Genomic DNA, 15,508 nt, shown 5'->3' on the forward strand with positions numbered 1-15,508 from the left:
CTTGATAGAGGGTTGCTGCTCACAAGAATACCACATGTGTAGCAGGATCTACTGAACCTTCCGGAGCACCTGCGATCACCTCCAGTTTTTGATGGGGTTCGTGTTGCTCAGTCTTAAATTTTCTATGTTGTTTCTTGTGAATTATTATTTTTCTGTTTGTCTTTTTCTTTATTTTCGATTTATGAGTTTTACTGTTCCTCTGGTATCGTTCAATCCTTTTTATAAATGATTTAGTTACAAAAAGAATACTCCATTAATTTGATGTCGAATAGAAAGTATTGAAACTGACCTTTTTTTAATATTATTGTCAAAAAAATCTTATATCAAGTTTGGGCGAATCAAAACTTGATACCACTTGTCTTTAATGCAGTTTTTAGAAGATCGTTTTAAACATGTATCTACAAGCAATTTCACGTGTAATTGAAATTAGTCATCAAAGGTACCAGGGTTATAATTAACTACGCCAGACGCACGTTTCGTCTACACAAGACTCATCAGTGACGCTCATATGAAAAATATGTTATTCTTACACATATCACATAATTCAAAGCTTCCCAGAGAGGAGACAAAATCTATTTAAAATGAAATTCATGCTACAATAATAATAACAAATCAATCAATCCAAATGATTGTTAAGTTCAAAACAATGATCGATGTTGTAGAATAATGGCCTTTGATCGTTTTTTGTTTCCTTTATATTCCATTGAAATTATAAATAACGCTGTTAAATCATTTGTTAATATTGTGTCAATGCTGCAATAACCTAATTTGAAGTTAGGGAAATAAAAAATATCATGTTTCCATAAAGGAGGACTTTCAATAAGCTTCAGTCAGACTGGCTCGTATCACTCTACTTATGTAGTCATAACAGATGCACGATTTAGTTTCTTGTGTGTTGTATCTTTATAGTTCTTCATTAATATCTCTGTTTATGATACAGAACGGGCAGACATGTAATATTTGTAGCTTTGGCTCATGGATGCAGTGGGGCGGTTGTTCGCAATCCTGCGGAGGAGGAATCAGGGAAAGACAAAGGGTTGTGTGTTGCCCAAAGAAAGAAAGCTATGCTCATTGCATACACACAAGGTGTCGTATAGCGCATGAGGATTTATGGCAAACTTCTGCTTGTAACAAGGAATGTTACAATGGTGGTATATTTGGCATTAACAATTGTACATGTCCATCTGGATGGATGGGTGACTGCTGCAAAGAAGGTAAAATTTTATAAAACTTTTATACAGTTTTTATTTCTGCGAGCAATGCGACTGATCGAGTAGCACTACTGTGAATTCATTAATATTCGTTAGATACCAATTTTCGTGGATTTCGTGGGTACAAGAGAACCACGAATTCAAATGTTCAACGAAGTACAAATTTTATAAAGGAATGAGTGTAGACTTTGCCAAAACACCTATTTCAAATGTATTTCCGAACTTGTTCTTCGATAAAAAAAAAAACTAATAGTGTCATGTTTATAAGAATAACGTTTTGGATACACACAATGTCACGTGAATAAACACCTCAAACATTTGACACATGTGAAATCAAGTACAGAATTTTAGATATTAATTTTACAGAGAGAGAGAGAAGTGCACATTTTTATTATTATTTGATTTGAGGCAGACTTTCAATAGCAAAATTCTTATAATATATTTATTGATAGCAATATGTTTTTCATTGTGATAGTTGAATAGTATTTTATAAAAATGAAAATATTATTCAAGACTTGATGACTATATTTGTCTATTTTATATAAAGGTTTATGTAAATTCTAAGATGTTAACATCGCCTAATTATATATACAGTGATTAAAGATTATATAATCATAAATATTTAATAATTTCAGCCTGCACAAATGTATATTTTGGTAACAATTGCCAACAAGTATGTAGCTGTGAAAATGGCATTTGGTGATCATATAACTGGAAAATGTGCATGTTATACTGGTTGGACTGGAAGAAACTGCAAAAAACGTATAATATATATTTTTTTTATTTAATGTTAGATTATGATAGCTGTATTTGTCAAAGCCTTTCGGACCGATTAAAAGTTATCCTTAAAAAAATTAGCAAAAATATATATGTGTTTAATACTCAATTATATCGGGGTCACTCCTTTGATTGACTAAATACCTGTCCTAACTAAATATATAATGTACCGAATGTATATCTATGATTTTTGCAAGGATACCATCTCTAAGCTGAACAAACCTTAAATAATTCGTTTGGTTTGAAATGCTTTTCTAAACATGTCTTTATATATTTAAAAATTGTAAAAGCCAATGATGTATTTATCCTTGAATACTTGACGACCTTTATTACATAATTTCAGCTTGTGCAAAGGGATATTTTGGTAACAAATGTCAACAAGAGTGCAGTTGTGAGAATGGTTATTAAGATCACATTACTGGTAGCTGTGCATGTTATACTGGTTGGACTGGACGAGATTGCAAGAAACGTATGCATGTCTGTGTTTTTTATTCAAATTAAACAAAAAATTCAATATTTATCTGTCAGTTTTGGTTGTGTTACTCAGTTTTCATTTCACGTTTTCGTTACAGAACTAGTATAACTGTGAATTCATTTATTTTCGATGGTACTAATTTTCCAGGATACATACAAGTCCTAAAACATTGAATTCGTGCTTCACCCCTATCACAGAAGACATGAAAATTGGAATCCAAGGTTTAATAATGTATCCACTGTACAATGTCCTGGTATTACAATGTTACACTGCAAAGTTCAATTGTCCGCCTGATGAATTCATTTTATTTTGACAAAATAACACACTAATCAGTTGCGACTGAAGCCTTTTTTCGGAATAGCGTTTATCAGGAATCATCAATATTATAGAAGACAGTGATGCAAAAATACATGACAACCGCAAGGAGCTTATAATTATTAAAGGTATAAATAAAGTCAACAGTAGTATACCGATGTTCAAAACTCATAAATCGATAGACAATAAAGCTTGTAACATTATACGTCAGACGAGTGCTTCGACTACATAAAACTCAACAGTGACGCTCAGATCAAAATAGTTTTAAAGCCAAACAAGTACAAAGATGGAGAGCATTGAGGACCTAAATTTCCGAAAAGTTGTGCCAAATACGGCTAAGGTACTATATGCCTGGGATAAGTATTTCAAATAATGAATAATAATGAATACGTTTGCAAACAGTTAATATATAAAAATTACCATATTATCGGGCTGGTGATACCCTCGGGACAAAACTAAATCACCATAAAGTGGCTTAAAGGAATAACAGAACACACTTAAATTCAAATTTCTACGCATCTATTAATAGTATTAAATGAAGATGTTTTAATACATACACATGTAGATACATAAATAGCATTGTAGTATTGATAGTTCCAAACATGCAATTCTGAATTAACAAAATACAGGCTAAAAGACAGCAGTTGTTTATGCATTGATTTTACAGACAATTTTAGTAACGGTGGTAATCATAAGAACATGACGGTATTAATAACATTATCGGTACAAATTTCCCTGCGCCAGATGCGCATTTAACTGGTAAGTTTAAAAACAAACTGCATAAAAAATCTTTTTTGTAGCATGTAACTATCAATATTTTGGTGTTGACTGCAAAGAAAACTGTGAATGTGAAAATGGTAAATGCAATCACGTGACCGGAAATTGCACCTGTCAGCCTGGATGGACTGGAAGTACTTGTAATGATAGTAAGTCTCGATTTTCTTATCATTGATAAAATGAAAAATTTTCCCTAGTGCGTATAGGCTTATATATAGGTCGTATAGGTTCCCTTTTGTCGAGTTATATGCTTTTATTAACAGTAATCACGTTTTGTATTTATAACCAATACCGTCACTACTAAACTAAAAATCTTTTAATTTTCTTTTTTTTTTGTTATATCGGTGAATTTAGCTTAGTTTGGTTGGTCTGTTGTATTGAATTCCGGGCAAGAGATCTCATGGCTAGAATAAACACACCATATTCTTTCTTTTGTTTTTCATTTCTGCATATGTACTTGTATATGTGCAAGTGGATGTGTGCCTGCGTTAAACATAAAAAAAAATAACGGTACAACTAACAATTCTAATCAATCAAAAACCGTTCTCGTAACTTTCTCTGATGGAAAAGAACGCATCGATGTTCTTCGGAACAAACGGAAGCTAAAAGATACGGAAGATTACAAAACCTTATACATTGAAACGGACCGTTCACGTCATGAACGAATGCAAGAGGCGAACCTTCGGCGAATCATTAAATCGATTCCAAATTTGGAATTCCGGGGTGGTCGTGTTGTTGAAAAATCAGAATAATATGCATGCCAGTCAAATAAGACCGATGCAAAACTGACAATTGGTAGTTGGAACTGCAACGGCTGGTACGTTAAACGACAAAATGACAATGGCAGACTTTTAAGGGAAAACATTTTAACTTCTTTGAATTGTGATGTGTATGGCATTTCTGAGACCCATCTGAAAGACAATGAAGCTATCGAACTAGATGGTTATAAGTGGATAGGTTGTAATAGGCGAATTCTTTCGAACAAAGCGTGGAGGGGTAGTGGTGGAATATGATTTTTGATTAAGAACTGTATACTTGACAACTTTGACGTCGATATTCTTGACAATAGTAGAGATGATATTCTTTGGATTAATTTTAAATGTAAACATGACCAAAACTTTATGCTTTATCTGTTTGTGTGTGTTACCTGCAACCGGAACGGTCAAGTAGGGGCAACATTGCTCAGGAATTTTACGACCATCTTCTATCGCAAGTGTATCTTTATAGTAGCTGTAATCCAGTCCTAATTTGTGGTGACTTTAATGGGCGCATAGGAAACTCGCAAGATCGGACTGACTCTATCTGTACTTTACCAGATCGATGCTATATTGATTCTGTAAAAAATGCGTTTGGTGTATTTCTGTTGGAGTTCTTAAACTGCTCTCTGTTAAACGGAGGAGGAGACAGTACAAAAGACATTTTTACGTACGTTTCGCCTATTGGTAAATCTGTCGTTGACTACATGATTACTCCGCATGCTTCGTTCACAAAATTTTACGATTTCGAGGTAAAACTTGTGTCAGACTTGCTGATCGATCACAACATTGAAGTACATCCCAACTCAAGAGTTCCAGATCACTCAGTATTACAGTGTTCATTCGATTATTCGGAGTATCGAAATTATTCAAGTCCACAGGTAGCGAAAACGCCAATTTATGAAAACAACTGTGTACAATCTGTGAGGCGAAAATATGACGTCACAAAGATACCAAATGATATATTCAAGAGCGAACGATGTGTGCGCTGTTTAGACAAAGCTGTCGATTCACTACTCGATCGTCATAACATTAAACAAAGGATTAACTCAATCTATGAAACGCTAATGAATGCAATTCATGACGAAATGGACAATGTTCTTGACTACAAAGATTCTGGACAAAGCACACACAAACGTAAACGCCGTAACACAAAACCGTACTGGAACAACGAATTACGAAATCTACTACGTGAGGTAAATATTGCCGAAAAGGACTAGTTGAGTTATCAGGGTGACCGTCGAACATAAACAAAACGCAGGGAGATATTTAAAATAAAGTGTAGAAAATTTGACAAACGTTTACGACAAGAAGAACGGAAATATACAGCTCAAAGACTAAATCGAATAAAATCAATCAATCAGATCAATCCAAAAGAATTTTGGCGTGAAATCAATAAACTAGGTCCAGGAAAAAAATCGACAAACATTGACAGTGTCAACATGGACGATGGGTCAGTGTCTCATGATCCCTCCGAAATTTTACAACGATGGAAAGAGGAGTATTCCAAACTGTTCTCAAGTGACAATACAAAAGTTGATTCTGAATTTATTGAGCAACTGCAAAACCTTAATTCACAACTAGAGCGTGAATATGAAAACCTCCCTGTTAATCAAACATATGCTGACAACACGAGAACATCTGAATTGAACGAACCTATTTCTCTTGATGAAACGAAACGTGCGCTAATGAGTTTAAAAAATGGCAAAGCAGTAGGAATAGACAATTTACCTAATGAAATACTTAAAAGCGATGTACTGTCGAAAACTCTTCACGAACTGTTCAATGTGTGTTTTAGCTATGGAATTGTTCCAGATCCTTGGTGTCGAAGCATTATATGTCCTCTGCTAAAAAAAGGCAAGGATTTCCGCAATCCGATGGATTACCAAAGCATAAGTCTCATGTCAACTGTCGCAATAACATTTAGTCAGATTTTGAATGAAAGGCTCATCAATCATCTCGAAAACAATAACCTTCTCAGTGAGGAACAAAACGGATTTAGGGGGCTTAGATCATGTCTGGACCATATCTTTTCACTGTGTACAATATTGAGAAACAGGAAACTGCAGAACATAGACACTTTTTTGTGCTTTGTTGACTTCAGCAAGGCGTTTGATTCCGTGAATCATACTATACTCTGGAATAAACTTTTAGCCGTGGGTGTGTATGGAAATATGTACAAAGTAATTAGGTGTCTCTACTCAAAGCTACAAAGTGCAGTACGATTATCGCCTACGATGTTTACTGAATGGTTTTCCGTTGATTCCGGTGTCCGTCAAGGGGATAATCTCGCGCCCACACTTTTTGCATTGTTTATTGATGAATTGGTACCACTCATTAACGGACTCTCTTGTGACGCATTAATCGGTGACGATATGATCAGCTGCTTGCTATACGCTGACGATCTAATTCTTATTTCGGGAACTGTTGACGGACTACAAAATCAGCTCAATGCTCTAAACGATTGGACAAAGACACAATTAATGAACGTTAACACAGAAAAGACAAAAATTATGCATATTCGAAAGACTACAAAGGACAGAACTCAATTTACGTTTCGACTAGGGGACAACATAGTTGCATTTGTAAATAAATATCGTTACTTGGGACTCACATTATCCGAGCATATTGATTATAATGTCTCTGTCAGTGAACTCGTTAGTGCAGGTAGTAGATCATTGGGATCTTTGATATCTAAATTCTTTAATGTGGTTAATATGGACTACGACATATTCACGAAAATTTATGAAAACACTGTTATTCCTGTACTTGACTATGCATCCGGTGTATGGGGAGCAAAGCAATATGACAATATCGAACGCTTACATTATAGAGCAATCAGAACTTTTTTTGGCGTCGGCAAAACAACACCAATTCCACCAATATTAGCAGACATGGGATGGCATCCAGTTTTCATTCACAATCAATGTAACGTTGTCCGCCTATGGTGTCGTCTTATGAACATGCCTGGTCATAGGATTTGCCGAAAAGTGTTTGTTTGGGATCGTGAACTGTCGAGACGTTACCGAAACACATGGTTTAACAGCGCAAAAACTCTTCTGGACAGATGAAATCTTTTACACCTAACTGAAAACGACTCCGCTAGCTCAACAAGATTCATACTAGACTCTGTAAAACGTAAACTTGTAGCAGACTTCAAAGACAAGTGGTTTAACGAAATAAACAGTATGCCAAAGTTGAGGACATATAAACATTTAAAAACCGATTTTTTTGCCGAGCCATACGTACAAAAGCATTTAACAAGGACACAAAGATCTGCAATCGCTAGAATTCGCTGTGGTACTTTCCCACTAGAAGTCGAGCGAGGACGCTATAGAAACATTCCAATCGAACAACGAGTTTGTAAAATGTGCAATACTGGATCTATTGAAGATGAGCAACACTTCATCCTGTACTGTGATCGTTACTCTGTTTTGAGAAATAAACTATTTACTTCAATATCACCAGACCCTGCTTATCCTCTACGCATAAATGAACTTCCTCCAAATGCTGCCTTAAATGAACTGTTATCTAACAACAACAAAAGTATAGCGAACTTTATCTTGGACTGTGATCGTATCAGAAGAGAAATTATTTAACTATTTTACTTGAACTGTTGAATTTTCCAATAATTTAGACATTCGTTCAAAACTGTGTGTTATCTATTTTTCAAAATTTTGAACTTTAATTTGTCAGTGCATCGTAAGCCTATCTGGCTGGCTGTAATGTAATATTGTATTGATATGTATCTATTGTATATATACAGGTTGCACTATAATAAATCATTCTTTCGTTCATTCATAGGGAGATATGTATCACAGGCACTCGTCTCAGAATTTTTTTCCCCTATATACCTTTATGTAATATCAAGGTATATAGGGATTTTTTTTCTGAGACGACTGTATGTGAAATGTATACTATAGGTATAAGTTTGTCCGCATGAATAGTATAACTAATGAAATTGACATGACATTGACAACGTCGGCATGGGTGAAACAGCGATAAACGGTTTAACATTGGTCATCTCAACGAATCTATAATTGATAATAAAAAATAAAAAATACTATAATCCAGTGTTCTTATATCAGTTTTGGTCATTTCGTTGAAAACAGCTAATAGTGAATTAAGGACCGAAAACAACTCATATGTTAAAAAAGGGCTTGATTTCAATGTTCAATGAACTGTGCATCGAACTGTCAATTGGTTTTTATTTTAAAACGTTTATCTTTGAATTTGATGAGGTGTCAAAACACAAATATGATCAAAATAGTGCTGAAACACGGTGTGTATCGAAGAAAAAAATACTGTACTATAATCCAGCAATCTCTCCATTTCTAGATAAAGTAGCACGTGCTAAAGCTTATAAAGTTTGATATACTATAAGTAGTCAACTAAGTAAAAAATCTCGAATCATAATACTCGGGACACACAATATACATTAATTTAAATATTATATGTCATGTCAATATAATTGGAAGTAAATTCTATTTTAATTGTTTTTCTATCATTTTACTTCAACCAGCTTGCAAGTATGGATATTTCGGACTTGGATGTCTTGCAAAATGCTCGTGTCAAAACGGATACTGTGATAATGAAAGTGGAAACTGTACGTGTGAAGTAGGCTGGAACGGTTTACCTTGTGATGAAAGTAAGATATCTTCCTTAAGACTACTTTAGAATAGATAATTGAAGTTCTTGCAGTAAGTTTCTTTTGAGACGAAATTAACACATTTTTAACGTCCCGTTAGAGTATATTAATCATGAAAACAATAATTATACCAATAGACCCAACTATGAAAATTTATCTTAAATTAATCATGTCTTTGAATGTTTATAATAACAAATTAATTTTTTTAATCTTAAAGTGAAGTTGTCATTCAAGATTTCCCATACTACCTTGACTTTTTTTACTCAGAGTTTGTTCAACAAGTATAGGTTTTTCTAATATATCAAACTTTTCTTATCTTTAAAACTATTTCATTTTTTCAAATTCTTTTTGTAAGTAAGAGTAAGTATTTGATTACTAACGCGACAATTTCCTATATACCAGAGACACAATATCAATTTAGGCAGCTAATTTTAGTGGTATTACTTTTTTTTTTTTTTTCGCGTATGCTTAAATAAATGCATATACTCTCCAGGATCACTGAAACAAATATTTTTTTCATTTTTAGTTGTTAGCAATTCGCGTTATGGAAACTTGTATACGACGAAATTTGGAGGTTTTGTGGTTTTGATTCTGATGCTCATATGTTTGGCAGTCATTTGTATAAAGTTACGTCGTATCAGGAATCAAGCATCACATACAACAACGAGAATTACACCACCAGCACCTACAAATACGGAGGACACATCTCAACACTACGAGTATATAGATACAGGCAATTCCAGCATTAACAATGAACATGAACAAATAACGGAGCAGTACGAAAATCTACGTACCTCTGACGATTACGAAGAAATGTCTGACTACGATATTATTATAAAACAAAACACTGGGTGTGAAAACACAACTAACATAAATTTACATCAGTATGAACCTCTACGTGGATCAAAGAAACGTTCACATATTTATTTAAAAACTCGTCCTGACGGAGATCAGATGTATTCAGAAGTCTATGGATAATTGCATATATTTGAAATCTAATGTTTTCTTTGATTTCTTAATTATTTCTTTATTCATTTTTTTTTATTCAATCGTTGAAGTATATATGAAAATCGAATAAATAATGCATTCATCTCTGTTATTATCTGAAATTTTACAGATTGATTTCTTTCAATATGAGTGAATATTTGTGTAAAAAGCACATACAAATTTGGCTGAAAAACATCAAATCTCTTATTCTTCTCTATAGATTTTTCTTAAAAAACTATATCTTTTTGACACATTAATTTCCGTTTTAGTGATATAAAATATTCATATGGTCACTACATTCGTTTATTTCTAGTAATCAACCTTGTTGGTAATGAAAAACTAAAAATCAACGTTTTACGGTCTCAAGTGCGATGACGTTACGATTATTTCGACGTAATGTGGGATTTTTTTACAAAACGAAGACAGTAACCCTATCTTTATTTTGCACTGTTAAAGCGGAAATTTATATATCAACAACATGAAGTTTTTTTAAGATAAATTTTATAAGTTTAATTCAATCAGGAATATATCAAATGATAATTAAGATAAATTCATCATTTTTTCGATTGTCATATTGTAATTATATACAAAATTTTACTGAAATCTGTGACATAGCCCATTTACTGTAACTTGACCTCAAATCTTCAAAATCTCTGTTGAACATTCTGTATATTGTAAATGTGGCAAAAACTGTGTCAGAACATTAAGTTTGATTTGATTTATATTTGCATGTAATTACTTGCTTTAATGTACATTTGCTAACTGTAAATAAAATCTGCTACTTACCTACATTTGATGGGAGATAAATCTCCTAAATTTATAATGCATGTATTCATATTGTATTTATTGTATTTCTATTCTTAACAGCACGTGCGTTTATGTAAAAGAAAGGTGAGTGAATTGACGCTGTTGTCCTGTTCTCCTTCTCAAAATAAACTATTTGATTAAAATTGTATTTCTATTTAATGCGTCAAATATTCCTTATTAGTAAAGACTAATAACAGCTAGAATATCAAATAAAAGAGTGTTCAGGGATATCTAACAGAACGATTTGATCAACTCAGGAATATGACAGTTGGTATCTGTTCGTTTGATATGTTTTAGATTTTTATTTTGTCATTTGCTTATCGACTTTCCGTTTAGAGTTTCCCTCGGAGTTCGGTATTTTTGATATAGCACCGTCTACATTTTAAAGGATAGTTTAGTAAGCATGTTTAATAATTAAGGTGACAAATGTGGTAAAAGATTTAACAACGTATTACCTTGTAAAAGTTGTCATTAGTAATACCTGAATCCGAAAATGATATACAATGTATAATTGCTCCTAAATTGAACATTTTGTCCCAAAGTTAAACATGATTTCAACAAATTTTAAGATGAAAATATTAGTTGGGATAGTATTAAAAGTCTATTAACAGTCTACATATCACTTTTTTGTAAATGACAGTATTTTGAAGCATCAGGTCTACAGCTGCATGCAATAAAAACTTATTTAAAGTATTTAAAAAAAAAATCTTTTGAAAACCATCCTTTTGGAAACCAATGGATGTGAAATGTGTATACGAAAGCATAAGATTTAATCATTCTTTTTTTTCAAATTCTCCGACTTCTGAAGTTTGGTGTGTTTTTGGGCTTTCATCAATCTTAATGTTATTTTCATAGGTCTTGAGCTTCCGCCGAACTCTAAATTTCTTTAAATGATTGTTGACTGCAATTTTTGTAGACAAATCGTTTGATCAATAATAGTACTATGCTGCATTTAAATTTCATCCAAACGGAAAATACCCAGCAGTTATACAAAGATTTTAACATCATCGCTCATGGGAGATTTTGTCCCATTCTTTGTAAAAAAAATCGGTGTAATCTATGTAATAAAATAAACATGTTTTCCTTTTTATTATCTGATAAATTTCTATAATCATATGAAAAACGATTATGGTATTTCGGCAATTATTTCATATATATACTGACTGACTTTAAAAACGCAACACTCCTTTTGTAGATTTAAAAAAAAAATCATGTTTGATCCTCATACAACTACTATCCATGCTCATCATACTTCTTTCTCTTTCGAAAAAATCAACATCTAACTTACCTGTGGTTATTAAACATACCGGATTGTTGAGATCGCACGAATTTAAGATAGCGAAATTTCGAGACAATAAGATATTTTTTTTCATTTTTTTACTCTGTGAAACAGTTCGTTTAATCCTTGGCCACAGTTACAGTGACTTGACTGTTAGTGTTGCTGTCCACCAATTGCAACTCATTCAAAATGTTGACCAAATTGCAATTTGTTTTATTAAACCAAATTGTTCAAATGGTCAGAAATTTGAACAAAATGTTCAGTCTAAACGTGAAAGTGCAAGGTGATAAAATAAAACATACTTACAATCCTATAAGACTTTAACTCCACTGTATTGATATAGTTACTAAATCAGTCTATTAATCTGTATAGTTATATTATAGCCATTACCATGCTAAAGGTGAACTGTTTTATTTTGAATTGCTATAAAAATGTCCAAACTAAGCGTTTATATAGTTTTTCTTTCGAAAAGGAATTTATATTTATAAGAATCATATATCATTTAAAATAATGCATCATCTATTTAGTAAATTATGTGTGAAATAACAATATGCTATTGATAAGTTTCCTTGGGGAGATAACCCAAAATATTTTTCTTTTCAATAAAGACTTTTTGAAACCAAAAAACGATTATCTCCCCCATGGAAACTTCCTACAAACATATTTCAATTTCACACATTTTTTACTGAATATGAAATGTTTTTATTCACATAATGTGTGATTCTCATGAATATAGAATACTTTTCGAAAGAAAAACTTTATGATAGCTTAGTTTGGACAATTTTATAGCAATTCAAAATAAAAATGTTCACCTTTAGAATGGTAATGGCTATAATATAACTATACAGATTGATAGACAGATTTAGTAACTACATCAATACAGTGAAGTTAAAGTCTTATAGGATTGTAAGTATGTTTTATTTTATCACCTTGCACTTTCATGATTTGACTGAACAATTTGTTCAAATTTCTGACCAGTTGAACAATTTGGTTTAATAAAACAAATAGCAATTTGGTCAAAATTTTGAATTAATTGCAATTGGTGGACAGCAACACTAACAGTCAAGTCACTGTAAGTCATTTAAAAAATGCTGCATCTCCATATTACCAAGTCTGAGGAATAAAAAACTGAATCAACCCATTAGAATACTTCAAACAGGAAAACATGAACGTGCTGCAACAATACAATTTGACGTTAGGAACTCGTCTTACTGTCCTTCCGACAATGATACCGGTAGACAGGATTTGTTGAAGACCATCAATGACCAGATCAACATGTAGTGATAATGCAACGTCAATAGAATTTGATTACACAACGTCATTTGCGAGACAGATCTACGGTTGCAACGTGAACTGCTAACAAAATTTACAAATGAAATTTTGCACAGATTTATGCCATAAATGTTTCCCAATAACTGAACTGCTAACGAATCGACTGCAGAAAAGTCATTCAGAGCCATAAAGTTTCAACCGCATAATTGCCAAAACCCATTGTAATGAGTGGAACAACGGCGAAAGAAGGTGCAAAACAGAAACAAAAACGTGCTGAACAGAATTGGTTGACCTTTCTGACAATAACTTTGGCGTTTGTTACAAACAGTCGTTGCTTTTGACGGTGACACATTTATTGGTAAGACGAAATCCAGGGTTTCAGTGAATAGCGCAATATTTAAACATACAACTTTCGAACTGCATTATTTTTTAAAACATTGAAGTTATGAAAGAACTTTCTGTTCATAAGTTTGTTTACAAAAAATTGTATATTTTTAAATGGGAATTAAAAAGAATAATCTAGTGTTGAGTTTCTAAAGTCGTTCAGTAAATTATATAAAAAAAAATATCAAAAAAGACAAATTCCAATTGTGATTTTACTTCTTTCTTTTCTCTTTGGGCTAATGATTTTTTGAAATCTTACAATATCTTTTGAATTAACATAAAAACAGCATCAAAGCTTGACATTTATAAATAAGTATCATGGCTTATTTTTTTTATCAAGACTGATATTTGACAAATGTTTAGGACTTGTCCCAATATGCAAACGGTGTTCTTAACAAAAGTCAAAATTCGGTTGAAACTAAAGCTTTATTTTTTAATATTTTTTCAGTACATCCTTAAGACAATTAGGAAAGCGCATTTATATTTTGAGTTCTTTTAGTGTAAATTTTGCTTTGTTAAAAAAAATAGGTAGAGTATTTGTATCATTGCAGTTTGCATTATATATAAAGAAATTTTTTCGAAAGAGTATTTTTCGATTTAGAAATTTCAACATTTTGATGTTTCATGAACATGTTCAAAACTCACAGAAATATGTGTCACTGGACATTCAGCAAACCAAAAAACAGTCAATAATTCGATTTTAATTTGGTCTAGTCATTACAAGAACAACAATTCTTTAATTATTAATGTTTAAATTACGGATATGTTCATTTTCCGAAAATTATTCAAAATATCAGTTTATCCTATATAAGGGATATATTGCTAAGTCTTTTAAGATTTTAGTATTTTTATTACTTTTTATCTACGTACAATGTATTGGTCCTATGTTGGCGTACTAAATTATACGGCAGGTATCTAAATTAAATGATGATTTACAACTAGGTTGAAACCACTGCAGATTGACACTTCGTACCCGAGGGTATCATCATTCAGCGGTCAGAACTTGTAGACATGGAATAACATTGTTTCATTCATTTTCATGACATTTCTGCTGAAATGTTAAATATTAAGTAACTCAAAATCTAAGGCATTGTTAGCCTTATAATATAATCCTTATTTAAGTAAAAAAATATGAACGAAAAACAAATATGTAACACACAAACAAACGACAACCACTGAATTACAGGCTATTTATTAGCTGATCGTTTGGAACTTTCTGTTGCAAGATCTTATCAACTTCGTCTTTGGCTTACACTGCGCAACTTAAATGTCTTATGTTGATGGGGCTTTTTTTAAATTGACTTATGCTTTATTGGTTAGGGATCATCATCACTGATTTTTTTACCTGATACAAAATATGATATTTATAAAGGAATGTGTATAAAATATCTTCTCGTGTTTTTCAACAAAATATACTCTTTATTTTCTTTCTAGTCACACATAATTGGTTTGCCTATGTATATTCCATACAAATTCTGAATATCTATCAGTTGCCTGCAAAAGGTTTCCGTGACCTATATATGTTTATCAAATTTTGACATCATGATAAAAATTACATTGTGCATTTAGAATTTACACTTTCCACTTACTAGGTTAAGAACATGAAATCCTAATTAGTGCAGCGTTTTATCTAATGTAATTGAAATCAACTGCGAAAGACATTTTCCCCCTTTGAAACGAATGAAATATGACGATCACAAACATCTTATCTCCGCCACATTCTTCAAGTTCCTGTTCTAAGTGAGGAGAGACTGTAGTTTAATGGTTGTCGTCGATTTATGTCTGTCATATTTGTATTTTCGTAAATTATTTTGCTATTTA

At 32.4% G+C, this 15,508-nt stretch overlaps 1 protein-coding gene across 1 annotated transcript; it reads left to right on the forward strand.

Moving 5' to 3' along the window:
• Window positions 1-1,145: 1,145 nt before the first annotated feature.
• LOC134688004 (protein draper-like) lies at window positions 1,146-9,936 on the forward strand. The gene is made up of 5 exons (XM_063548470.1): window positions 1,146-1,214; window positions 1,847-1,973; window positions 3,579-3,704; window positions 8,833-8,958; window positions 9,485-9,936. The coding sequence occupies exons 1-5, from the start codon at window positions 1,146-1,148 to the stop codon at window positions 9,934-9,936; spliced, it is 900 nt and encodes a 299-aa protein (XP_063404540.1).
• Window positions 9,937-15,508: the final 5,572 nt, after the last annotated feature.

Source organism: Mytilus trossulus, chromosome 10 (assembly GCF_036588685.1).
Source record: "Mytilus trossulus isolate FHL-02 chromosome 10, PNRI_Mtr1.1.1.hap1, whole genome shotgun sequence".
Classification (NCBI taxonomy): Eukaryota; Metazoa; Mollusca; class Bivalvia; order Mytilida; family Mytilidae; genus Mytilus; species Mytilus trossulus.